The sequence below is a fragment of the Filicampus tigris genome, chromosome 20 (assembly GCF_054856515.1).
Source record: "Filicampus tigris isolate MCC_2025a chromosome 20, RoL_Ftig_1.0, whole genome shotgun sequence".
In the NCBI taxonomy this organism is placed as follows: domain Eukaryota; kingdom Metazoa; phylum Chordata; class Actinopteri; order Syngnathiformes; family Syngnathidae; genus Filicampus; species Filicampus tigris.
Window position 1 is genome coordinate 6,949,421 of NC_141236.1, and position 25,623 is coordinate 6,975,043.

General features: G+C 41.7%; 1 protein-coding gene and 1 long non-coding RNA gene across 3 annotated transcripts in view; one reads left to right on the forward strand and one right to left on the reverse strand.

Moving 5' to 3' along the window:
* Nucleotides 1–1,130: 1,130 nt before the first annotated feature.
* Nucleotides 1,131–25,623, reverse strand: part of LOC147128078 (uncharacterized) — a 56,706-nt gene continuing 32,213 nt past the window's right edge. Inside the window, exons 3-5 of one of the 2 annotated variants that reach the window (XR_015084011.1) lie at nucleotides 9,109–9,299; nucleotides 3,153–3,293; nucleotides 1,131–3,041 (exon numbers count right to left, since the gene is read on the reverse strand). This is a non-coding gene — a long non-coding RNA (uncharacterized LOC147128078). The remainder of the gene's footprint in view (nucleotides 3,042–3,152; nucleotides 3,294–9,108; nucleotides 9,300–25,623) is intronic. The other variant, XR_015084010.1, reaches the window with a different exon arrangement.
* hlx1 (H2.0-like homeo box 1 (Drosophila)) lies at nucleotides 1,540–5,579 on the forward strand. The gene is made up of 4 exons (XM_086019524.1): nucleotides 1,540–2,103; nucleotides 2,917–3,090; nucleotides 3,196–3,380; nucleotides 4,971–5,579. Exons 1-4 carry the CDS (start codon nucleotides 1,665–1,667, stop codon nucleotides 5,298–5,300), a joined length of 1,128 nt encoding a protein of 375 aa, XP_085875650.1. The 5' UTR covers nucleotides 1,540–1,664; the 3' UTR covers nucleotides 5,301–5,579.

Below are 25,623 nucleotides of genomic sequence, written 5' to 3' on the forward strand. Positions count from 1 at the left end.
TTCTAAAATTAACCCGGAAAAAGTGTCACTCGAAAACATCATGATAGGAGGCAGCCAGGGTCATCTGAGCTTCCGGCACGGTGGACCAAGACTAATGAACGCGGCCTTCAGAAGCCATTGTTTCCAGAAAACATGCCACTGGGGAGTTCTTTATTATTCATCATAATGACTTCAATTGTATTTTATTACTTTATAGCCAAAGACAATTCCTAGCTGGTGCGTAATTACCGCGCAGTTAATTAATTGCGCCTATGAGCGAGCCCCATTCCCATAACTTTGTAAAGTTTGGTTGGCCAGCTCCCAGCGTGTGAATCTTGAGGGTCCTTGCGGATGAAGCGCGGCCTCTGAAGTTAATTGTGTTTTCGTTTTCGCGGGGAATAGATTTCCTCTGTTTATTATGAGCATGGGGACGGATTTGCGTCAGCGTGCAACTTGCGCCTCGAGATAAAGTTGCACAAATATTGAAAAAGGGAAGTTCTAACAGTCATTATAAAATCGCCCACAGCTCCACCCCCCCCCCCCCCTCCTTCTGCAGCTCCGGAAGAAATACGGATTTCTGTTGTATCCTAAAATACTAAAGCAGCTTCTATTTTGGAGGCTAATCTAGCGGGCGTATCCGCTCATTTAACACCAATCACAGCCCATCAAAACAGGATGACACTTCTCGTTTTATAAAGAGGTGGCAAAAAATACTCATAATTACAGATACACGTTTAAAAGAATAATTCAATTAAAAAAATTGTCCGCATTGACAGATAATAGTTATAGCCCGCAATAGCCCTATGTGTTTTGATAACACATTAAAGGGGGGGAAATCAATTGTCTTTAATAACAAAATGGGCGTGGATGGGGAATATCACCATTGTTAATGAATGCTCCATGCATGGTTCACGTTGCTATTTGCGGTTCCGCTGTTTTTACGCGTTATACAGCTTTTCCCCACCCCCAAAACGGCCCGACCCGTTGGTTAATTTTGACCTGCAATTTTGTACAAAACAAAACATTTTTTTTGTTTGAAACAACCCCCATAAAATATTCTTTTCATTCAAAAAAAGTTATGGATCAATGACCCAATGAGCGGATCTGTCCTAATTTTGACCACAATTTGTTCATTTTTGGGGTGTATATTCGTTTAAAAATAGGAGTGGAAGTAAGTTGCTATCAAAAATACAGTAAATATTCAAGTAAATAGACCTGGAAGCCAACTCAAGTACAGTAACGAAGTAGCCTTCACAATCTGTGTCACCCACTATTGTCTTATGGTTTAATTCGTTACTTGGAATGTTTTAACTATCTGTTGAATTCAAATCCACAGTTTATGCTTGAGTCAATTATTTATCTTCAGAAAAGTCCAACTAGTAGCATAGTTAATGTCAGTTTGAGTGTTTAAACTCACTTAAATATAATCAATCCATCTGAGGAAACCTCTCAGTCGCTCAACCGTGCGCGAGTGTGCGTGCGTGAATGCAAGGCACCCATTGGCTGAGCGACTAACCAATCAAAAGCGTGCAAGTAACTTCGGAGTGGAGCTGTGCAGTTTGGGATTTCAGACTCGCGAGTGCGATTCGGTTCTGACACCAACAGGTTGCAAACGCGCTTGCTTGTTTTTTGTGCATGTATGCCTTTTTGGTAAGATTTGACAAGCTCCAGTGCAAACGTGCGGGATGTACACCGCCGGACTCAACCCGTTTTACGCCTCAAATTTCAGCCTTTGGTCTGCGTACTGCGCAGGAGGCTTCGCGGTGGACACCAGCAAGAAACCGTCGTTTTGCATCGCGGAGTTGCTCCAGGCCGGCGATGCGGAGAACATGCCGGGCTCCTCGGCCCTCATGGTGCATGTGGGCCAGCACCGCGCGTCCTCCGGCGGCTCCCCGCTGCGTCCGTCCCCTCTCGGGCCCGCCGAGGCTCACGCGTCGGTGTACGGGGCGAGGGTGAGCCCCGCGTCGCCGTACCACAGGCAAGGACTACAGCTTACCTCGGTGCAGGCCAGGGGGGCTCTCAACTCCTCGCAGGCTCCTCCGCCTTCAAGCAAAGACCTCAAATTCGGAATTGATCGGATATTGTCGACGGACTTTGACGCAAAGGGGAAGGACAAGTTAAGAGGTGAGGAGATGTTTTGTCGCGTCAATACGGGAGGGAAAACAGCAGTTGAAACGAAATCACAGCGAATACTTTAATAAGAAGAAAGGGTGGACTTTTGCGTTTTGAAAAATTCTGGCCTGTTTTTTTTTTATTCCTATATAAGATGCTGTCAGCTATATTGATCATCAAAAGGCATATAGGAGCCTTTTTTTGTTTGAGTCACGTGTTCTTCATCATCCTTTTACATGTACTACAATACACAATATTTTGGGGGCCTAAAACAGTCATTTACATTGGAAAAACTTTCAAATATAAATTACTTACATTTATGGAAACAATGTGACTTACTTTTGATTTCTATCAACCGATCTGTAAACTCGTATTTCTTTGTTGTGAAATGCAGGAAAGCCAATTTTCACAACTGCAAAACGAAAAACATTTAGTTTTATTGCCCAACTTAAAATGTGATCAAAGTTTGTTGCTTTGAAATTTGGAGATCACCCATATTTTTTTTCTTTTTTTTTTTTAATACATATGCAGATTCATCGTCAGGCAGGTCGCAAAGGTTGAGGCAACTGGACTCTTTTTACATATTGAACGGGATCAAAACAACCACGTTGCTTCGGTTGAACTTCGATCAATACATGTAGTTTGACTTCCGGAGAAGAACCGCATTTGCGTTTATGTTGGGGGGAAACCCTAGTCAAAGTGTAGGGGTCAAAGGGCAAGGGCAGCGGCACAAAGCCTGTATTCCGAAAGGTGCGCTTCAGTGTCACGTAGAGCCGTCGCTTTCCTGATATCTCTCATGACTTACGTCCATTTGTCGACAAACAGATCTCACGGCCATCATTAGCTCCAACCGTCAGTCAGGCGTCCACATCCCTATTCAGCCTGCCGCCAGCCAGTACTTCACCTCCATAGAACCCGGGATGGGCGACGCCTCCGCCATGATGAGTTCACTAGGCGGCAGACAAACAGGCCAGCATCAGTTTCAGGACACCTTCCCAGGTAGTCCGAGTGCACGACCCCAAGGGAGAGAGAAACATCTGCAACGGGTTTTTCCTCCACACCTTTCAAGTCTGACGCTTCCGTTGTTGTCTTGTTGACCCGCAGGTCCGTACGCCGTCCTCACCAAGGACACGATGCCGCAGACGTACAAGAGGAAAAGGTCGTGGTCCAGGGCGGTCTTCTCCAACCTGCAGAGGAAAGGCCTGGAGAAGAGGTTCGAGATCCAGAAGTACGTCACCAAGCCGGACAGAAAACAACTGGCGGCTATGCTCGGATTGACAGACGCTCAGGTAAATGTTCGGCTCATGCGGCTGTAGAGTCATCGATTATACGCAGATAATAACCCATTACATTTGGGTGAAAATCTGGATAATTCAAAATCCCGATTTTTATTTAATACTTGTATGCCTCTCAGTGACAAAATGCAGGAAGTGGATGTCCGTAAAGGTGTTCAGTTTGACGCTGACCCCTAGCATTGTTTTATTTGGCCTTGGCAGACGTCTGCATGTGCTCTGCAGCTTTCCATGTTTTGATTTTGCCTGCACATTTACCTGCAACGCCAGGGAGGCCTCAAGCCACATTTCAACCATTTGTTTGCACTGATGATCACTCATTTCTTTCGTCTTTTATTGCTGATTAGCTGTAAGGAATGATATGGTTCCTAAAGGTTAGACAGGCAACATGCATACATTTAATGTGTATAAAAATTAACCAAAACTCCAAACCAGTGCTCCAAATCCACTTGTTGTTTTAGCATCTTATGAGATTGTGATGCTTTTGTTCATAGAAAATGATGAATTACATATGTTAAACAATTTCCACGCTCAATTAAGTGGCAAAACATCACTACATCATCATGTTGGCATTACAATGTCGGTATTTCATTGCACCCCCTTTGAAATGATGAAATACTGTTCTTCAGACTCCAAAATTTTGAACTTTGAGTTTTATGGTTCTACCCAACGTTTTAAAAGGCTGTTGTCTGCACAGCTGGCCCTAAACCTATTGTGAGCCATATAAAGGTTGTAGAACACACAATCCTATAAAAAAAAAGTAAAACACTCATTAAAGGGAAAAATAATCATCACATTTCAAGCAAAAATTCCATTTTATCTGCAATACAGAAACCTGTGTCCCATTTCTGAGCAGTAACTTAAATGGTGTATTAAATCACACACTGCACACACACAAAATTAAATACAGTTAAGTATATAGCCATAAAACACATACAGAGGCAAGAAAGGAATTTTATAGAAAAGAGATGGATGGAAGGACTGAATAATGTATAGATAGTATACGTATATGTATAATGGAAAGGAATTATTGTACTAATAAAACACAACAAAAACTGACATGCAATTAAAAACTGTGCTTTATAGATTTTTTTTCATAATCACAGAGGCTGCCAGTCTTATAGCACTGAGAAACGTGTATATAATAAAAATACACTCCACAACAGGACTAAAATAATAAAAATACAGACAGGCAAGACATTATTATATTTTTAATTTTTTTTAGCATTCTTTTTAATTGTTATTATTGGCATGTGTTGAAAGGACCCCCTCGAAAATGACATCTGAAAGGGATATCCTTTAAAGCATTAACGAATTTCATAAATGAGACTTAATATTTTCTATTGTACGATATAATAAAGAAAAAACTGCGCCCCGTTTTTGAGCAACAATTCAAAATGTATTTAATAAAACTAAAACAACCACAATAACTTTACAGGAAAATTGTTTGCAAATCTATAATGTATTTAAAAAAACGGAAAGATCTTTTAAAAATCCAATTTGTATTTGCATTTGAATGATGCATTTAATGAACCAAAGAGCGCAGAAGACCAAAGTGTAACGATGCGCATGCGTGCGTCCCACCAGGTGAAAGTGTGGTTCCAGAACCGGCGCATGAAATGGCGACACTCCAAAGAGGCCCAGGCCCAGAAGGACAAGGACAAGGAGCAGCCGGACGGGGACGGCACGCCCGACTCCGGCAGGGACCCCAAAGAAACGGCCGAGTCCGAGTGCGAGAGCGACGTTGAGCGCAGCGAGTGCGACTCCGACGACGCTCCGGAGGAGGACAAGAGCGACGCCGCGCAACATTTGGACCTTTGTGAGCACAACAAAACCAGCGTGATCATCAACGCCGGCGTGGAGTCGGCCCACTCGGACTCGGTTTCGTCTTCGTCTTCACCCCAGCTTCTAATATGAAGCGTTTGTGCTTCGTGGACTCCTTGCATTGATCCACTCACTTCCGGGAGCGAAATGATTGCATCATGACGGACACAATAACGCAAGCTTGCCCCGAAAGACGTTTTGAGTTCATTCGATTTCAGCTTGCATGGTTCTTTCAAACTAATAAAATAAGATGTAAATGTTATAGCAGTCTTTCACGTTGTGTAAATGAAATCTCGGAACACACACACACACACACACACACACACACACACACACACACACACTGTACATGTCATTTTGTGTGTCGTGCTATTTTGCTAATATAATTTGCACTGAAAATATTGTAAATAAAAGTTTCTTTTTTCTTCAATGTTGGTGGCGGGGTTGATTGATCTGATTCCTATTCCCTATTTAATTATTTATTTCCATACTTTTTTAAACCCTTCTTTTCGTCAGGCTTAACGCCACACGCGTCTCCAAACAAGCAGATAATCATTTTTACATCCGATTATGACTGAAAAAAAATATTCAAACAAGCATTCTTGTATAAACATAAATTCATGCGTATAATTACTGTGTATAATGAAACGAGGGTGGAAAAATATAAGAACATTTTAAAGGTGTCTAACGTTAGTATGCAAAAAAAAGTGACCTGAGGTTCACTGCCTTTTTGTTCGTTTAAGCAAAACGTGAGTGCAAACTTTACCTCGCTCCATAACGAGCGAGCGAGAGAGAGAGAATCTGCGAATTTATAGTTTGTATACGTTAAAGGGCTCCAGATAGCAGCAGTGACCTCAATGAATATATTTTATTTATCCAGACCCATGCAGTTACAAGCCTCCATTCCAGCTCGTCCATTTATAGTGCTGCTCTCACGCCATGCAGCCTCTCACAATAATATAGCTAAAGTGGTGAATTATAAATTCCCTGCAATCACAGCTTTTCTATTTAGAATTTCAACAAATAAAACACTTTGCTGTAGCAATAAGATAAGTGAACTTGTTGGATACGGTTAAACATCCCTTTTTTTCCATGTCAGTTTCACCTGTGAGACTCATTTCCATTTCAAAGCTTTCATAAATCTGCGAAACTGCAGCGCCCCCACCCACACAGCCCCCCAACCAACTTCAATGTAGAAGTTCATTATAGTTTATCTCTTCTCAAAGACAACCATTTCTTTGGTTATTTTTGAATTTGTGTGAGTAATGAGTAATAAGGACTTGTGCAAATCTGAACACACACACCCAAAAAAAAAAAAAAATCAATATTGTGCAAGTGAGAGACACTAAACCTTAGTCTCTTATCCACAATTTACAGATTGTGAATATGAAATGAAACTACACATTTGTTGCCGTGGTTTTTTAAAAATGACATCAAGCAAGATGGGTCCTAAATGCAATGTGGCTGAAAATTTAATAGTGGTCAAAATGTTCTTTCAAAGTATAAAACAGACTTTATCGCAACAATACAAATACATTGTATTTACTAATTTAATAAATAATTTATTATTCATTTTGTATTATTATTATTAATAATTTATCTAAAATTACAATGTAAGTTTTCACTTTTTTTTAATTAATTATTTTTATTTCTATCACACACACACACACAGATACATATATACATATATATACATACACACATATACATGTATATACATATATATATATATATATATATATATATATATACTGTATACACACACAGACATTCTAAAATGCAGCATATAGAGTTTCTCACAGACCTTATTTTCTGTCATCACCTCTGTTCAAGCTATGCTATGGAAAAAAACATGATAGTGTGTAGCGTGACGATGCTGGCTAAAAACAGCAGCATCAACAGTGAGTGACCCCCAAACCCGGACCACCACAAACTTTCACTACCACAGGGTCCACTTTCCGCTCCTCTTGGAAAAAAAAAAAAAATCGGACACAGACCCCCAGGAAAGAGGCCGTTTTTCCTTTCGCATCTTGAATTTCACTTTTCCTCTCCTAGCTATATCAGCTTTTTTGTTTAGCCGTCCACTCAGTGCTGGTCTATACTAGACGCTATCAGCAATGTGTCATGCGATGCTTGTGAAGTTTGGTCATAATCTTTGCACTTCAATTGCGCTGCATGAAAAATGCTTTAATATAAGCCGGAATAGGTCCGAAGACATCTATATGTTCGACGTCCGGGTGGGTTTGAGGCTTTACTTATCCGCAAAAAGCTATAAATTACAGGAGTATTTGCAAATGTACTATAACAATAACAACCCAAACGCTTAACATAATAGTGTGAGGCCTTGATTTGTGAACTGTCTTAAGAACCTTTATGAGCAGGATAGGAGAAAGTCCATCTGGTGAGTATTTAATGTCAGTCTTTCAGCCGCCATTAAAAGCTGTCCCATACGTTCCTCTTGGCAAGCGGGACGGGGCAAGCCGTAAAGCAAACCAGCTTTGCAGATTCACCAATATTTGACACTCGGGGCTCAAAGGAGAAAAAATGAAGCAAAGTGTAAAAACAAATGACCTCTGGCGGAGTAAAAATGGGGGAGGTTTCTGTCTCGGCGAGGGGATTAGCGTGACTAAATGCTGAAGCGTCTCCAGCACGTCGAGGTTTTATCTGCATGAGAACTTGTTTGATAGACTGATGGAGACGTCGCTGTTGCCGCGAAGTGTCCAAGGAGGACTTCAAGTGTCGAGGAGGGTATTTAAAAAAAAAAAAAAAAAAGACCACAGCGTAAGTGAGCAGTTGCAGGTTGGAAGCAAAAATGTCAAAAGTCTCTACCCACCCTGTAAGGTGAATTTGGAGATTTGTTTCGAAATAAATCATACGTTTGAAGGTTATGGCAAAAAATGTGTGCAAACGGTTTCAGTTTTGGGCGGGGCCCAGTGATGCCCCTCCCCCACTATGAAAGAACTTGAGTGCTTACTTACATTCATATAATGAACATGTATAAAACTCTTAGATTTGATACTTTCACATTTTTGTTGCATTCTATTCTGTCAACCAAACATTCAAATAAAGTTCAAAGCATTTTGCAATATTTTAACATTTCAGACAAGTAAAGGACTCGGCAGCGAAGCGGATGTGTCACTTTCGGGATCATGTGCACTATATTTTATGGCCGAATGTCTTCGTCATCGATGGAGCATTTTATTTATTCGCGGCAGCCAGGTTGAGTGAGCGTGGACGCTCTGGAAAGCAGCTTCTCTTCCTTCCGAGGTATGTTTGTTCCATCAAACGTTGATTTATGACTTCAACTGTCTAAAAGGAGCTCTCAATCATCCGCACGAGGGATGACTTCCTCCAGAGAGCCACAAAATATCATTACATGGTCAGAACCTTTAATTTGCTATCAGGCCAAGAGGTTTCCAGTCACCCAGTCACATTTATATCCATTTCACCGGAGGAACCCCGCTCCCTCTTTTCTCGACTTCCACTCATCATTCACTAAAATACAGTACTCCTTACACTTAAGCCTGGTTAAATCTCAGTTTGACTAACTACCATGTGTTTGTGAGCAAGTAAGCATCCACTGACGCTGAAAGACGAACCCCTCGTACAGAAACTGTCACCGCATTTGCAAAAAAGCCACATTATTGAGTGCTTTTTTAACATGGCCGCAGTTGCCAAGCATCTTGGCGATGCTTTCCAAAAAAAAAAAAAAAAAAAAAAAGTTGGGAGTGGAACAAAAAAAAAATGCATCTCAAGTTAAATTTAAAGATGTGTTGCTCTTGGAAGGCCGTCTGCACTGCCATAAACCAAGGGAGACATTTTCATGCTCCACATTTTTCATGGTTTCTCTCCGAGTTTCCTCCCTTCCTCTCGCTCCGCTCCACCTTGGCTCGGGACTCACCTAACTGCTGCTGCACCGGCTGCGGAGGCCCCGGCCAGCGACGCGCACTGAGGCGCTGCGGGGTGGCCGGCTCCAGATGCTTCTGGTTTTCCTTGGATGGCTCTCACAGGGGGAGAATCCCTCGGAGAAGCCGCCACCTGGACGGCACTACTTAAGCGCTCTTTCAGCACACTTCTCAAATATTGCGTGGCCTACACACACACACACACACACACACACACGTGCGCAACTCAGAGGATGGCCGGCAGCAATCAGTTATACGCTACAAGTCGTCTGACCTTCCGCCCTGTGTTTTAATGTGGCGTACATGAAGGAACCGTTTTATTGCTGCCTGCAGACTATTGATTTACGCCAACTCTGTGGTAAAGGTTGTAATTTGTGGATTGGTTTGGTATTAATTAGGGCTGCCCGCCCTTTTCCATTGAGGCCAAAATTTACTGAGTGATGAACATAGAGAGAGGGGGATTATGGCCGCCCTCTGGCTGCCCACAGAGAAGCAAACACAAAGGAGAGAATGTAAAAAAAAAAAAAAAAAGCTCTTTAATTTTCACGTGACCTGTCATCAACAGCACATTTTCACTCTCGTTGTGAACTGGTGGACTGCCTGCAGCGTGATGTGCAGTCCACATGTTCAAAGTATTACAAAAACAAAAAAAAACAAAAAAAAGATTTTCCAACTCAATTACTTTTTAAAGACAGCTCTGTCCACATGAAAACACATTTGCAGGCTGCAGAGGACATGCCAAAGCAACAGGGGGTGCTATAACCCTCAAATCATAAGGCAATTATTGTGAAGAAAGTCATTTCTGGAAAAGGCACAAAAACATTGGCGAATTCGAGGAGATAAGTGGAGTTACTCTTACAATGAATACGTAAAGGAAAAAAATATATTTTGGTACCATCACTAGGGATTGTGGCAGCATGGCAGCATAGAGGCTAAAATGTCATTCGACAAAAAAAAAATAATAATAATCTAACGTTTTGAAATGAAGAGGATAGACCCTGGTAAACAAATTAAAACAATTTTGTGGGACAGGTATTAGAATTTAAGTTGTAAATGTAAGTCAGTGCCTTGTAAGCCCTGATAACTCACCACTGGCCTTAACAAAACCAATCAAAAACAATCTTTGGGTTTTAATTTAGAAAAAAATGCTAAATGACTCTAAATTCAAAGTTTTTATTGGCCTAATGTGTTGCAGTCTTTCACAACCTGATGTGTGATACAACTGCAGTCACCTGCATGAAGACAAAGGTCAAGACCGATGGGCTTCATCTGAGGTTTCCATATTTCCCCTTTTTGGTGCTTATCAAGGCTCACAGATGCTTGCTAAAACTGAACACCAAATAAAGCGCTGAGATAAAACGTGCTGCTTGGCAGACAGAGTTTATTTGCGTCTATTTCTTAAATGATATTGTTTCACTGAGGTAAGCAATTCTGGCTCAAGCATTTTAACCACGGTTAACATATACGCCACTCATTGGTGAGACTTTCATCTGAACTGCCATTTGAGATTGTGCAGTTGATAATAATTTCCGGGCATTTTTATTTAGCGCATCATTACTCAAGTCAACGATTGTTTTCACGTTTTACAGCGGAATGTTGTGAGTGTTTTGTTCTCTTAAAGAAGTCCATCCCCAAATATTCAACAATTTTTCTCTTTGCTGATATTAATATTGTGTTTGTGGAATATGAGTTAAGCAGCAAAATCCACCAATTTTTATCCCTCTCAGGGGGCGGCCATTTTGTCACTTTGTCATAATTCAGGGCTCAGGTAACCAATTGCGGCTCACCTGTTTTATGACGCTAACTTAGACTTAGAGTGATGCATTATTTTCATTGTTTTATATTTTACAAGCCGTTACTAAAGTTACGGTTGTTTCCTTGACCTGCTGTATTTGGACCACCCTGAGGACCACTCATACAATCAAGCATGTCACTTGGCTCACCGCTCATGAACCCCCCAACCCCCCCTCCCATCAACCCCTGCCCCGTTATCTGATGGTGCCCACAACTACCCCACTCCCCCCCCCCTTTTTTCTTTTTATCAGCCTTTGTGTTATTGTATTCAACCTGGCCACTCTCCATTATATAGCATGTGCATGGTGTCAACACCCTAAGGAACACCCACTACAGACTGATACTGACAGATTATCAGGGAATTCTTCTTCACGGCTCTGCTTGTTAGGGGAGGAGAGGGCAAGAGCTGGAAAATAAATAAGACGTCACTTGGGTTTGTCTTGTTCTTGTTCCAAAATAAACAGAGCCAGGCGCAGGGAACTCCGACAGGCCTTTGCAAACGCGACCGCCCCCGAAAACAATGGGGAGAGCGCCCGCGCGGCCGTCGCCACAGCAACCGAGCGAGAGTGAACAGGTGATTTAGAAAAAAGAAACCAAAAAAAAAAAAAAAAACGCTTCTCACTTTCACATCCTTAAATTCAACTTCCTTTGAACTGATTTAGCCGACAGTTTCGGACGCGGACGGGAGATCATAATTACCGCCCTTATTTGCATCGGTGTGGTTACACCGAGACCATAATGGCAGCGCTTGGGATTTGCCGTGTCTGTAAAAAAAAAAAAGGCCTGCTTGTGCAGAATGTCTGAGAGCTCTGTAACCGACATGTGCAAGGGGTGAGAGTTCAGGTCTCGCTGGGGTTTGTTTAGGAATACATGACACTGCGCAGCTGGACTCTCATCCATGCATATTTGACTATTAAACTTTACAGAGCGTCCACGCAGGCAGCTGCTTTATCCGAGGAAATGAAGCTATTCCCACTAGTGTTGGGAACCCGGTCCACTTGTTCTACTGTAAGGAATATTTAGTCCGTTTGCGCTTTAATGCGTACAGGCTGTTGCACTTTATGACAGTGTTTAAAAGCCCAGGTCATCCTCAGCATGCTCAGCTGTTTATGGTAGCGTTTTTAAATAAGGCGTTAATCCACTGTACTGTAAACACCTGTAAAAATCACCTGCAACAACACAGAGGCCTGAAAAAAATAATACGCATAAAACAAAGATGTCTGTGTAGATTCGCAGTCGTCCAGGCCATAGTAGCACATACATTCTTGCTTGTTGAAGTCATTTATTTCAACGTTAATCCAAACACCAACCAGCAGGGGCATGGTTAGGCATTAAGGGGTCCTGCAAAGAGTATCAACTAAAAACTGTGACTTTATGCAAATTATTCTATTTCCTGAGCTAAATGAAGTCTTGGAAATCCTTCTTGAGGATTATTATCGCTCAAGTCAACATTTGATGTCGTTGGCCATTTTGACACACGTTCATAATGAAAAGCATCGCTCGTGTCGCCGTCTACTTTATTTTCTACTGCATCCTCCTCGTCTGACACCGGCAGCAGTGTTACAGCAACAGCTTAAGAGCCTGGCTCTTAAGAACCTTCGGTGTCACCATGTAAAAGGTTGTAAACTTTGGTTGTTTTGATAAAAAAAACAACAACACAATTTTCTCTCCTTCGCTTCGTTTTACTCACAACGCGCCAACATTCACGTTCGTCAAACAACCATTCACATTCCTATCCGTGGAAAATGTCCATTTTCAGCTTCAGAAAACAGGTGAGCCGTGATTGGTCGTTATCTGAGCCCTGAGGATCAGAAGTGACAAAATGGCCGCCCCCTGAGATGGCTAAAAACGGGTGGATTTTGCTGCTTAACTCATATTTCATGTTAATCATATTGCCTTCGAACATATTCTTGAAAAAAAATGTTTGGGTTGACTTCCTCTTTAAGCTTTTTAGGAGTAGAAGGATATTGAAACAACCCAAACAGGCAGCATGCAAACTTCACACAGAAAGGCCCCAAAGTGAGACCCGTGCTCGAATCGAATCGGGGAACAATTCTTCTACTCTGACACCCAGTTGACCTCACAGCTCACAACGTTCATCACCAGCTGGAGGTGAAAACCCGCAATCTCCAATCCCCGCACCTCTCCCTGCATTAAACCCGCAACCAAACACATTCATCCGCTCAACACTCAAAAATGTTTCCCCTGATACATGCTATGGAATTGAGATGTTAAGGCTACCCTGTCAAACTGCAGGAAACAGCTACAGCAAATGAAATCGCATTTATTTATTTGCATCTTTTTTTTTTTTTTTCCCTTTTCTTCATCCATCACTCCTTGAACCCCGAGAAGCAAACATGCCTGCTGCGTCATTTAGCTTGTTGAGGCTGCGAGGAGCGACCGACCCCCTTCCCCGGCACACCTCCTCCAACAAGCCACGTGGGACATCAAATTAGCTCATCTGACTCTTGACACACTTTGCATTGTTTGTGACACAGACACGCCACTCCCTCGCAGATTTTCTCCTAACAAGCCGTCTGAGAGAGAGGAAGAGAAACTCGCGAGCGAGGCTATTGATTATGGGCCTTAAACAGACAGCGAGACATCTGGCTTCCATTACGGCCTTTTGACGGGAAGCAGCGCTCGTCAGCAGCCGGCAGCGCCGGAGCCACGATGCGCGCACACGTTACGCGGCCTGTAATCTGGCCGAGAGGATGCTCGGGAGGGAGGGGAAGAGGGTTGTCGCCGCCCTTGAAAACGGAAACGGGTCGACTGCGGGTTTTCCATTTTCAAAAGCCGACGGTCCGACAATTCATCTTCCAACCGTCCGCCCGGCTGAACGGCTTCATTAGGACACACGAGACCCCCTGACGAGATGCCGTGCCTTTTGCTTACAGGCGACGTCAAAGATGATAGGTCTTGTGTCAACGGAAAGCATTTGTGAAAAGTTGAGGACATTTTTTTACGATTTCACGGTAGACTCGAATTGGAGAGTGACGGACAGAATGCAGCAGGGAAGCACGTTCACCATTAGACTCCCTCAGCCGCCCGTAAACAAAAACAGCTGCAAGTCCAGCAGAGACACCAAATAACTTCCAGATTGAAGCCTTCACACTAAAATATAAAACATGTCTTATTTTTTTATACCCTTGTAAAATGTGAAGAAGGGAAAAAAAAAGGAGAGCACATTTGATAGGGAGGCATTCGGTTTGAGGGGCTGATACATAAAACAAGGACTTCTGGTTAAATGCAGCAGAAATGAGCTCTGATCATGATAATAATGCGTTTCTATTGAGTGGGATTAGTGAGAAAAGGTGGGAGGGATTAGGTGGATCAAAGCATTTTGGACGCAAAAAGTGGGGTACTATACTTTTGTGGATGAAAGATATTTCTACCAAGTATCGTGTGGTTTTAATGCTTCTCCAGCTTGTTAAAGAAGGACAAGCAGTAAATGAAATCTTACGACCTCTCAAATTTTGGGGTGTTTGGATTTACTTTAGGGGTGCTTCGGCACCCCCAAAAATGGGCTGGTCACGCGTATATATAGGCGCAGTATATACACACCATTATGTTTTTCAATTTTAGCTTTGTTAACGATAATAATCTTGATTTGGGCCACAACTTTACATGTATGACCATACTTTCTGCATTTGTATATATGTTTCATTTTACTTAAAAAAAAAAAAAAGTATGTCAAGGAAAGAATGTAAAATTTTCTCCACTTTCATTTTGGCATGCGAGAATCTTAGCAGAAATGCTCTCTGCGACACAACGGAAAAATTAAGTGGCTTAATATTTTTCTCAAGTGAGCTTCCTGTTACTGTGGAGTTGTTCTAACAAAGGCTCTCTATACAACATCGCTTATCATCGTGGTACAAATGGGACTAGTGACTTAACTGGTCCAAACATCAACACGGCGTGATTTAAGGCTCCTATCAGCCGCCGATGTGTGCTTATTTAACTTAACCCGGTGCGTTACCAGACGACACCTTATTCATCCTCACAAAGATGCGAGACAACGGGACGAAAGCGTGTCGTGACTTGAGTGTGATTGTTTGTGCTAGTGTGTCATGCTTGTGAGTAACACTAACAGCTCTAAATCACCCCCCGGGAGTTGAACTAATCAGACCTATGCCTGCGTGAGCGCATAACACAATACCTTCTGTCGCCAAGTTGTGCATCGTGAAGTTTTGTGCGGAAAAGTTCACCAAAGTGAATATGTTGCCTCCATAAAGGTCACGAAACTAAAGCGCGCAAGGCAATCATTCGCGTACGCTCCCTGAGCCTGTCTCCGGGTCCTGATGGATGCTGACGGATCTTAAAATGCGCCGCGGCAGAAAGGGAGTGACCAGAGAGGAGCCTGATTAAAAGTCGTGGAGCGCGGCGGCGGGTGATAACCCCGATCCGGTGGTGATGAATCCACTCTGGAACGGGCCGCCGTCTCATTAGACGCTCGCCTCAGCCAGGCACCGCGTGTCCAAATAAACGCTGCAACAATCCGCCTTTTATCAGCAGGATTAGACTTGTTTTCCTTTCGCCGGCTTCACTTGTGTGGGCTCCTATGAAGCATCCTCCCCCTTGGTGGGTCTCTATAAACCCGAGGTGTGATTCACCACTGTGTTTACACTAATCTGGGTCTATCTCTGCTGGAATTAATGAGAGCCACAGCACCATTAGGCGGGGAGTCTTGTGGAGCTTGTGTGAAGCAGTGAGAAAAGGCTGAAATAATCCGCCCTTTATTTGTCATAACATAAACACTGGAGTTGTTTAAAAGGCTGATAACATTAAATATTGGCCCGAGGGAGGTGGTAGTTTACATTCTCACTGGAGTAGTCTTGATAACAGGCCAGAGGCAATATGAACCCCTTTAAATATGCGCATTAGTGTAATTTATTGGGCTCTTGCAGCTCTCTGCTCTCCCGGCAACAACAAAAAAAAAAAAAACATGCCTAGGTTCAGCAAAGGAGAGGAAGATCAACCACTTCTGATAATCTCATAAAACTACGAAGGAGTATTGGGGAGTAATAGTCAATTGTTGAAGTAAAAAAAAAAAAAAAAAAAAATGTTAATAAAGGAAGGTCTAACTTCCCACGCAAACCTGAATACAAATTTCAGCCCATTCAAGGCGACAAACGGTCAAACACAAATTGAAAATGAGGACACTCGCATGGAGCTGCTGTAGGCCACAACTCACGCCCAGCTGCTCACACTAACAGTCACCGGCCAACCCAACTCCAGCTCACTAGGCCACACCTCTTGATGGCACACATTCAATACGTGAATACTACATTATGTACAAGAATCACATTCCAGGAAACATTTTCTAGGCGCAAACAAAGGCTTCCACAATCACATGAAACTGTTGATGCCGTAATGCATCACGTTCTTGTTTGTGAAATTTGACTAAAGTGTACGTTAAAGGATCCTCAACAATCCCCATAGAAATTAATTCAATACAATTACTTTCACCAGAAACAAACACAATCACGATAAATTGTTAATTGCCTCTACATTCCAATTCATTCAATAGCATTCCTTTAAAATTAACATTTTTACACATCATAAAATGATCATTGATGAAATGATTTTTTTTTTTTTTCCCCAGTGTGGTACATTTGCTGCCTAATAACCACAAAATGTTTCGCCGGCCTCGTCCCCTCTGATCAGGAGTTAGTAACTCCTCCGTGCAGAGGCGAGTGATTTACTCCGTGGCGCTTAGGAAATCAGCAAAGTGTTGCTATGAGGAGTGTCGGAAAGGGTGGGGCCAGCCATTTCATAACTCCGTGTGTATGTCTGGAAGTCGCCCACGCAGTGCCATTTTCAACCAATTTATGTCCAAACGCAATGACCCTGGGAATTAATGAGCCTCCGGCTGTGAGTTCCAGCACCGGCAAGGTCAAGTAAATCATAGTTTAGGGCTCCAGTCCTCCCCACTCGGCTGCCTCTCTCTAGTCACTCGTCTCGAGTGATAAGGCGGGGAGACAAGGGGTCTGCGAAATCCCAACTCATCGACACTTGTGTCCATCCAGTCGGACATATTTCAAAAGGCGAGCGCCAAGCTGCTGGAACGATTGCTTTTAGAGCAGACTCCAAGCTGATGGATGGAAGTGGGGCAAAAGCAACGGGACAAGAGGTCACTTTCTTCATTTTACAATTCGCAGACAGCACTGTTGATGTTCTACAAAAACACATTTCTCTCGCCCCAAAATTACCCTCCCCGACCGGGCCTTTGCTTTATTGGGACATCATAAAGCGCTTATATTTGATTTAGCAGTGCCATTTCCCTTTGAAAGAATAAATGTCGGAGCGCTTGCGCACGTGGGAAAGGATGACATCATTAGACATAAACGGAGTGTAACCGTAGAGACTAACACCCAAGTAATGAGCACAGCAAATCAGTCAACTCTTTTTATGAGGAAATATAATTTGTCTTTTCATTTGATAGCTGTTAAATCACCGCGGGTTTTATGCACGTGTTTAGTGTTTCATATGCTTGCAAGTTAAAAAGAGTGACAACAGTTTTAAACGACCGTGAAATTGGAGTGCAGTCGACCGCTCGTGGAACAGGGTGGAGACGGTCAAGGGGTTGTTGTGTCTATAGTACGAAAACACAGCTATGGAGATTTTTTTGTTGATTCGCAATATCATTCCAGGAATGATCTGTGAATGTTGTGGAAAGTGAATTTTACTTCTTGTATATTGTACACGTTATGAAGACCTAAGAGAGGGTAAGATTGTTTTTGACACGAGTTTTTGTTGTCCTTTGGTCCTGGTGCTAGGTCATTTTGTTCGGTGTCTTATAAGCACATGTTTACATACGATAAAATGTCATTCATTTATTCATTCGTATCAGCTTGAGTATCAAAAATACAAAAGTGATTCTCCTTCTTTGCTTTAGTTTTTGTAAAGTACTCACATGGATGTGATTTTCAGGGTTTACAAAGAAACAATAGGAGCGCCTCAAAAACGCACATTTTTTGGGGGGAAGAAACTCCCCTAAAATGTTTTGAATTTAAAATAGTGTTGTGTCAACTTGAATCAAATAAGTGCTTTAATCAAATACATGGCTGCCTTTTTCTCATCAGGAAAAAATTTTTTAAAAAAATGGTGGGAACTAATTACCTTGGGTCATTGTTCACTTGGGGCTCTAGGAGGGGGTGGCTGCGCCGCTGCGGGAGTGGTCAACGCCAAATTTAATCATGGCCAATCAAAAAGGACTCCTTTCATTCCCTCTAAATGCGGAGCGTTGTGGCTCACTGGAGTCCCACCCATAACTGACGAACTGATTTCTGCAGTGAAATAACCTAACCTAATCTCTAACCCTCTTATCAGAATAAATAAATGCCCGAGCTACAATGTGGAAATACAATCGTAACTTGTTCTGTATTTTGCCCGTTTGCATGACTTTGAATGGTTTTTGGAGCCTGGAACGCATGAAGTCACCAAAGAAGCAGACTCGTGCTGCTCCTCAATAAAGATAACATCCACTATATCACCGATATGATTGAAGAGAAATCGAAAAGAACAACTCATCGTGTGTTCAAGTCCACATTCCTTCCATCCAATGTTACCTTGTTTATAGGATAACCCTCCCAGTAAGAGTTAACTTCATGTATGAATTAGGCCAGTGGATGACAGCTCCAAATAAATCTGCTTTGTCTGTGATTCGGGCCGTTACATACTTCAGGCTTTGTCCAAACAAGCAGGGTTGTGATGTCACAAGTCCATGTCAGACGGGCTGAGGAGAAGCAGTCTCCTCTCTCCGACGAGCACCTCGATGGCCGTAATTACTGTCATGTTCCGAAGGAGATGACAGATACCAGAGGTCCAAATAAAACCTAAAACGGTTTTGATATGATGGATTTCAAGTTTGTTTACAGATCCCTTAAGTTGTCCATTGAGGGAAATGGAGATCGGAGCACTAAAGTCGGGGCCTCTTAACCCTTCAGCTTTGTAATCTTTTTATCATCCTGGACGGACACATTTTAGAACTTGTTCTTCCGCAAGTTCGTTTAACCGTGCTGCTTTTGGTCAGTGTCTGCTTTGCCCGCACGTGTTTACGTTCTGCTTAATGCACTCGCAGGGTTCCGAATCTAAACACGTTCGCGCAGGCGCTCCCTTCTGCTCCACTTTACTGGCAGATTCCAAGCAGGACCATCAACGAGTGCGCAGCTGGATTTAAAAGTCAACTTTCTCTCGGCTAGGCAACGCAGCCCACAAAGGCTTGACTTATGTTGTTTGAAACAAAAGGAATTTTTATTGTCTGCGTGGTTTGTGCAGTCATGCAACTCAGACCGAGGAAAACGCATACCGCGTACAAAAAAATACAAGCGATGCTATTTTATGGAAATGTAAAGAAAAAACTGATTTGATGATCAGTGTTGACAGATCACTCCAAAAACATAAGACATCCTGGGGCCACACTGAAAAATGTCGTTTTGTTTTCGGTCAGCAAATTGACAACCATTTGATATTTGATTAATCATTTAGAGTCATGTTTGCCATATAATTCTCAAAATCCTCTGATTTTAGCCTTATAAAAGTACAAGTAAATATTCTCAGATTTCTGTAGTCCACCATGAAAACCGACTGAAAAATTATAGTCAGTTTAATCCATTACAAAAAAATCATTGTTGGCAGTCATAATATGAATAACTTTTAAATAAGTAATTTAGATTTAATTGATGTTAAACAATAGAAAATAAGCAACAATCAACAGTTACTCGACAATTTTTTAAAAACTTTTTAATGCTAGATACATTTTTAACTGATTATTCGATTAATTGATAGAATAATCAATTCCAAAAATATTTGACAGTGACAGCCCTCGCTTCCAGTTTAATACACACTTCTGAAATAACAAATTTTGCTCAAACTCCCTTTGCATTTTCAAATGGTAATCACTTATACAGCATTCCTAGAAAATCACTGTGTCCCATCACTGGTGAGCTATTTTTGGAGCAAGCCCCCTGGCTACTTATGTGGTCCTGGGGAACCTAAGCCATAAACCTCATAAATACACATCAATAAAGCAATATAGCAAAACCATCACATCTTAGATTGTTCTCTCCGTGTCTTTGAGATTCTGATAGAAAGTTCATCTCATTGGCTCCATGGAATGAAAAACAGAAAAATGTAATATAGATGAACGGGCAAAACAGTTAAGTGAGTTACATCCACGTGCAGAACACAGCAAGATTCTCTCAGCTTCTGCTGCAGGATTCATCACCCAAGTGAGATAAAAATCGCATTTTTGAAAATGGGATCAAGGCACATGCAATAATAAGTAGAGGAATGAATGGGCTTACTGTGTTAAACAAAAAAATATGTACCAGATAGTCCCTGTGTGGTTTTTGCTCGACATATTCCTATAAATGGTGGTCGGCCTGGAGACGCCGCGAAAAATGGAGGATATAAAAAAATATTTAGTACTGAAGGGGGGATTAGTTATTTGAGCCAAGCTACCGTTTTAAGGTCGGTTGTCAAAATAAAAATCTCTATTGTGAGACAACTGCCCATGGCCAGAATCTCTACAGGCCCAAATGAGAGTGCATTGCATGTCACGGGTGATAAAACGGGAAATCTTGGAGAAGTTGGAGGCAAGAGGCAGAAATCATCATATATGAGACTGATCGTCGCTTCTCAAAACCACGCTAGTGATTTAGTGTGCAGGGACGCCCACTGAGTAAAATCAAAATAGGAAAAAATGGAGGTAGTTTCATCCAACATAACCTGGGTGGCCTGAGCAGGGTGTCCTCTGGTTTCTGATGTTAATGTCCTTGCTTTGAAGGCTTGACATGACTTCACCACAAGCATGCTTTGGGTCAGACAGAGCGTGATAGCAGGATATGGCTCGATATTTCAAAACACAAGGGCTGCACTTTAACACTCCAGTTGTATTCAAATGTTGCACTTTTCCAGAAATTAGAAACCACACAATGAATAAAGGTTAGTGGACGTTCATAGTTCCTTCTTATGGAGCCCACAGACCTGTTTCAAAGTGGTTAGAAACCGTCGCTCAGTTAAGTGGGTTGTTTACTTTATTTGAGTGATACGCTAAATACCAGAGCTGGGCATTTTACTCAATTTTGCTGGTCCGTCATTTGTCATCCATCAGTGGCCGGGGTACCCGGTCATTATTCGTCAGTCCGTCAGAAGTCCGTCGGTCCGACAGTCCGTAACGCCACACCCCCAAAAAATGAAAGTCAGCAAAACCGTCAATGCCGGATGCGGTTACTGACGATTACACTGACGGATGAAAAGCTACTTCCGTCATTTGTCAGTCCGTCATTTTTAAAAAGTGTCCCGCCACTCGTTTTTGGCTGACTAGTTCTGTTCAAGATTCTGTCGATCCTTACAATATGTCCGGTACGTACTGTATATAGCAACAGGGTACGCTAGCACATATTAGCACGTATATATATTGTTGTCATTTCTAGCCAGTGGAAAAACATAATTATTGTTGCGTGAACCATATTGTTCAGAGCTTTCACGACGGAGACTCATACTGATATTTGTGAACTTTAGTGCATGCAACTTCCATTGTATAACATTTCAGAAATACGCTTCATGCACAATCACCTGCAGCTTGGATTGCGTCTAATTTTGCCGTGGACAAGTGCCAGATCAGACAAACAAATCCAGACTGTTAAAGTAAGTGTGAACAGAATGGGTGGTTTTGGCTATTCCACGTGCTAAGGCTGACAGCATGGATCCTCCATTATTTGTTTTCTCTAATAACATAAGATTCAAGGTCCATTGCTCTAAATACGGAGTGTTGTGGCGGGGGCCGTGCAGGCGAGCGGAGTCTTTTGTAAATCTCGTGTCACTAAAACCGCGGCAAGCAGGATGAATGTGTTTCAGTGGCCAACAGGATATCCCCTCAGACTTCGCTCATTGCGTCGCTGATGAGAATAACAGAGGGCACATTATTTTTGCTCAACAGCTCAGGAAGGTGATAAAGGACTCCCAGAACCTCTCACAGGGCTGTACTGTAGCACACGTACATTTATTCAAGTTTATTTTCATGACTACATGGAGAGTCTCTCATGTGAATTAAATAAAGATAAGGGTGTGGCAAAAAAAAAAACGCGCATCTTAAAGGCAATTTAAAATATCAAATTGTTTTACATTATAAAAGCATAACACTAATCATTTTTGCGTAGAGGATTTTTGTTTAAACTGGAAAAGCAAAATAAAGCTAATATCGGCCGATTAATCGGTCTGCCCTATAGTGGATACACAGATGGCTCTTTCAACACGGGAAAAAAATGTGTAGATTTCACATACTGGTAGCTTTGCACATTCATACACAAAGTGAAAACATTTTAGAAATAAAACTGATTTTACCTATAATTATTTTTTTAGTCTAAATAATTGCATTGATGTTTCAATCGAGGGATTCAGCCCTGCATTACTTAGAAATGGGGAGGGGGAAAAAAACCACATTTTGATACAGTACATGGACAGTAAACAATGTGAGGGTTCACAAGGACAGGAGACGTGTCAGTATGACCTCTGGAAGTTTTCAAAATTGGAAACAATTTACACAAGGAAAACTCTATTGTTTCTTCTGCTTGGTGATCATAAGGAATGATTATTGTTGTGACTGCAGGTTTAGTTTGACTTCTCCTCCAAACAATAACAAATGTAAATACTTGTGTCTGCTGGATTCCAAAATTGTCACTTTTCTACAATTTTTTTTTTTTTTTTACATACCGGTACTATTGAAGCTGATGTGAATATGTTCACATCCATACATGCTTGGGTAATAAATTTCCTGGCTACTTCGCAGCTCGTTTCTCAAGCCAGGCTCCAGAAGAAGTGACTTTACAGATTTACCGAGCTGACAAGATCAGGTGAAACTACTATATAAAGGAGCTGCAAGAAAAATAGTAGGTGGGTGGGGGGGAAATCCATCCAGAATCCAATTCATCATTCAAGGCTGAGCTGGAGCTTTCTCCCCTGTTAACTTTGGGGCAAGAGATGCGGTTCACCGTAGACCGATCGCTAATCAATCACTGGACGATGAACTCAAAATTTAAATCACGAAGCCTCACAGTGAGCAAACCAAACAAAATCCCCAGGTCTAAAAACAGAAAATCATTCATCATGGCTATAATTTGTACAACTTGTTGAAGAGAGCTATACTTAATTACAGTGCAGGTGAAAACAACATACAAGGTTTCACTTATATAGTATATCTCAAATCATTTAACAAGTTCTGGTTGCAGGGGCATAATTTTAAGCTTCAGAGTGAGGTTGCCTATTAAAACACAAACATACATTTTTGGAGTGGGGCGTGATATTGTATTACTATCCTGGCAGACAAGTGTATGAAATATGTGGTTTTGCGTTAGCCAGCTGGACTTTTGCAATCTCACATGCTTGACTGCAACTGTTGGACAAGTGAGGGGAGAGAACCCACTCAGCATGTTCTTTGTGGAATTAAATTCCGTTGACGTGCTTATTGTGAATTTACAAACAAAATAAATAAGAAAAAATGAGCATACAGCAGTAGAAACCAAAAATAAAAACAGAATACTAATTTGGTTGGTGAATGTGGTGAATATCACGACTATATGTTTAGGTTATGCCTACTTGTATAGGTAATATCGTACTATTGCGTAAGAATAATAACACATATACTGTATATAGTACTGTAACCGATACTAAATTTACAAAACCACCAAGCCCACTGAAATGTCATCTTGCAACGTGCGAGGCGCTCAGAGGTGACGAAGCAGCTTGAGCAAAATAAATGGAAATCATTTTTTTTTTTTTTAGAGCTGCACATCTAACCTCACTTATATTCAAGCCCAAATGCCCTCGCAGTGTCAGGTTCCCTGAAAGGAGGCTCGCCGTTCCCCGCTTCGAAAACCCCTGCTCGGGACTAAACCATCAAATTGTTGCACTATAAATAAACCTTTAATCATCACCATTTTCCCTCTTAAGATTTGAACAGCTCAGGAGTTGTGGTCAATAATGGTTATTTCTGTCAGTTGAAGTTGCAGTCAATCCATCAAAGCTTTATTTCGGTTGGCCAGAGCACACTGCATCATGGTCTGCCTTAAGGCAATGTGGGCAATGTATCATAACACAGCCGCTTGGAAATGTGATGCTTTCAACACTGCAATACCATTTTTCTTTTTTATTCAGTCTGAAAATCATGTTCATTTTAAAGGTTCTGTGAGGCACAGACTGACGTTTAACCTACACGGGGTCAAATGTATGGCAACCTAGTAAGGTTGTCAGTGGGACCCTGACAGCCAGAAAGAATAACATTGGCTGCTTGCTTGCACATAGACCTGATGTGGAACTGAAGTGACGTGCACCAAAGAGGTTTCACGACAATTCAATATATTGTGAGAAGCAAGATATTCGCGATTGATTTATCGAAGAGAATAGTTGGATGTTGTCGGCGACAAGATTGATTTGTAACAAATGTGTTGTGCCTCGTGCTAGCCTAAAAACCACCAGCTCCTGGCGTTCAGATATTCTCCGTCTAATCTGAAACAACTCATGCAGTTAAGGCGTATTTTCATCGTTCGCTAACTTAGCAATTTTGTGAGTTTGTTCACTACATTAGCAAAGCTGTGCTAATGTGTTGTTTTGATAGCATAAAAGCCTGCGCCTATGCTAGCTAGTTAGCTCTCAGTTTAAAACAAGTATAAACGATAGGCTCGTTTGTTTTACTTTTTAAAGTACAGCTCAGAATCTTTGCTTATTTACTTTTAAGTAAAGCAGTTCACTTCTACTTTTATCTTGTCTTCTTTCGCAAATATCTCTATTTCTAAAGATGCCACGGCAACGACACATTTACATCCTTATATGATCATGTGTTGTGCGCAAAATATGACATTTGAATTCGTTTTTAAGGTCAATTTGTGATTTTACGCATTTTTACATCTCTGAAACGTATTGTACAGACTGTTCTACCGTAGTAAAAAACAAGTCTTAGGTGGGCTATTCCTCTGGTAATAGGCTTATTAAAACAGGAAATGGTCACATGTGTCATTGACAGAATGGGGAAGTAAAGATGCTGCGGTATCATTATAGCTTTCTGATGAAATTATGAGCGGCCAACCACTAGTTAAATGATCTAAACCAGCAAAGTTGTTCATTGCTTTTCTTCTTACCTGCCTGCGAGCCTTTGATGACACCACCATCCTATACTACTGCAACACACATGTGTTTGTATTTAGTGGGAGAAGACTTACAAACACTGTACAGTATAAAAAGGGGGAAGTACCATTTTTATTTCCCTGTTACATGAACCTTGGAACCTGGGCCCTCCAGATGCTCCTGGAGCCAAAATGGTTTCACTTCTCTAAGGCTCCGCATTTTCGTTTAAGTTGCAAAATACCTGGTGAGTTCTGTACATTTACTCCCACTGCCTCACCGTGTGTGTGTGTGTGTGTGTGTGTGTGTTCTTGTCTTGCTATCTCTGTGCAGCAACGCTTTGTTTGATCTTGACTTTATAAGCTAGCATGAACTCAAAAAAACTGCGCCGTACACCCCCAATTGAGTATTTATTAGAAGCCTGGCTGTGATTGTACCATCAAGCCCTTCACTAGGACATTTGTGACTTTTTGAGTGTAAATGAATCACAAATGGAGTTTCTCATTAGTTGTATTCAGGAGTTGAGCAACAATATCTACACTAAAATGATTATTGCATTGCACACTTCTCTAAAACGATGACTCACGTTGGTGTTT

Coding starts and splice junctions, on each gene's coding strand:
- hlx1 (XM_086019524.1), top strand. CDS start 1,665: ATGTACACCGCCGGACTCAACCCGTTTTACGCCTCAAATTTCAGCCTT. Junction 2,104..2,916: donor GGGGAAGGACAAGTTAAGAG/GTGAGGAGATGT, acceptor GTCGACAAACAG/ATCTCACGGCCATCATTAGC. Junction 3,091..3,195: donor GTTTCAGGACACCTTCCCAG/GTAGTCCGAGTG, acceptor GTTGACCCGCAG/GTCCGTACGCCGTCCTCACC.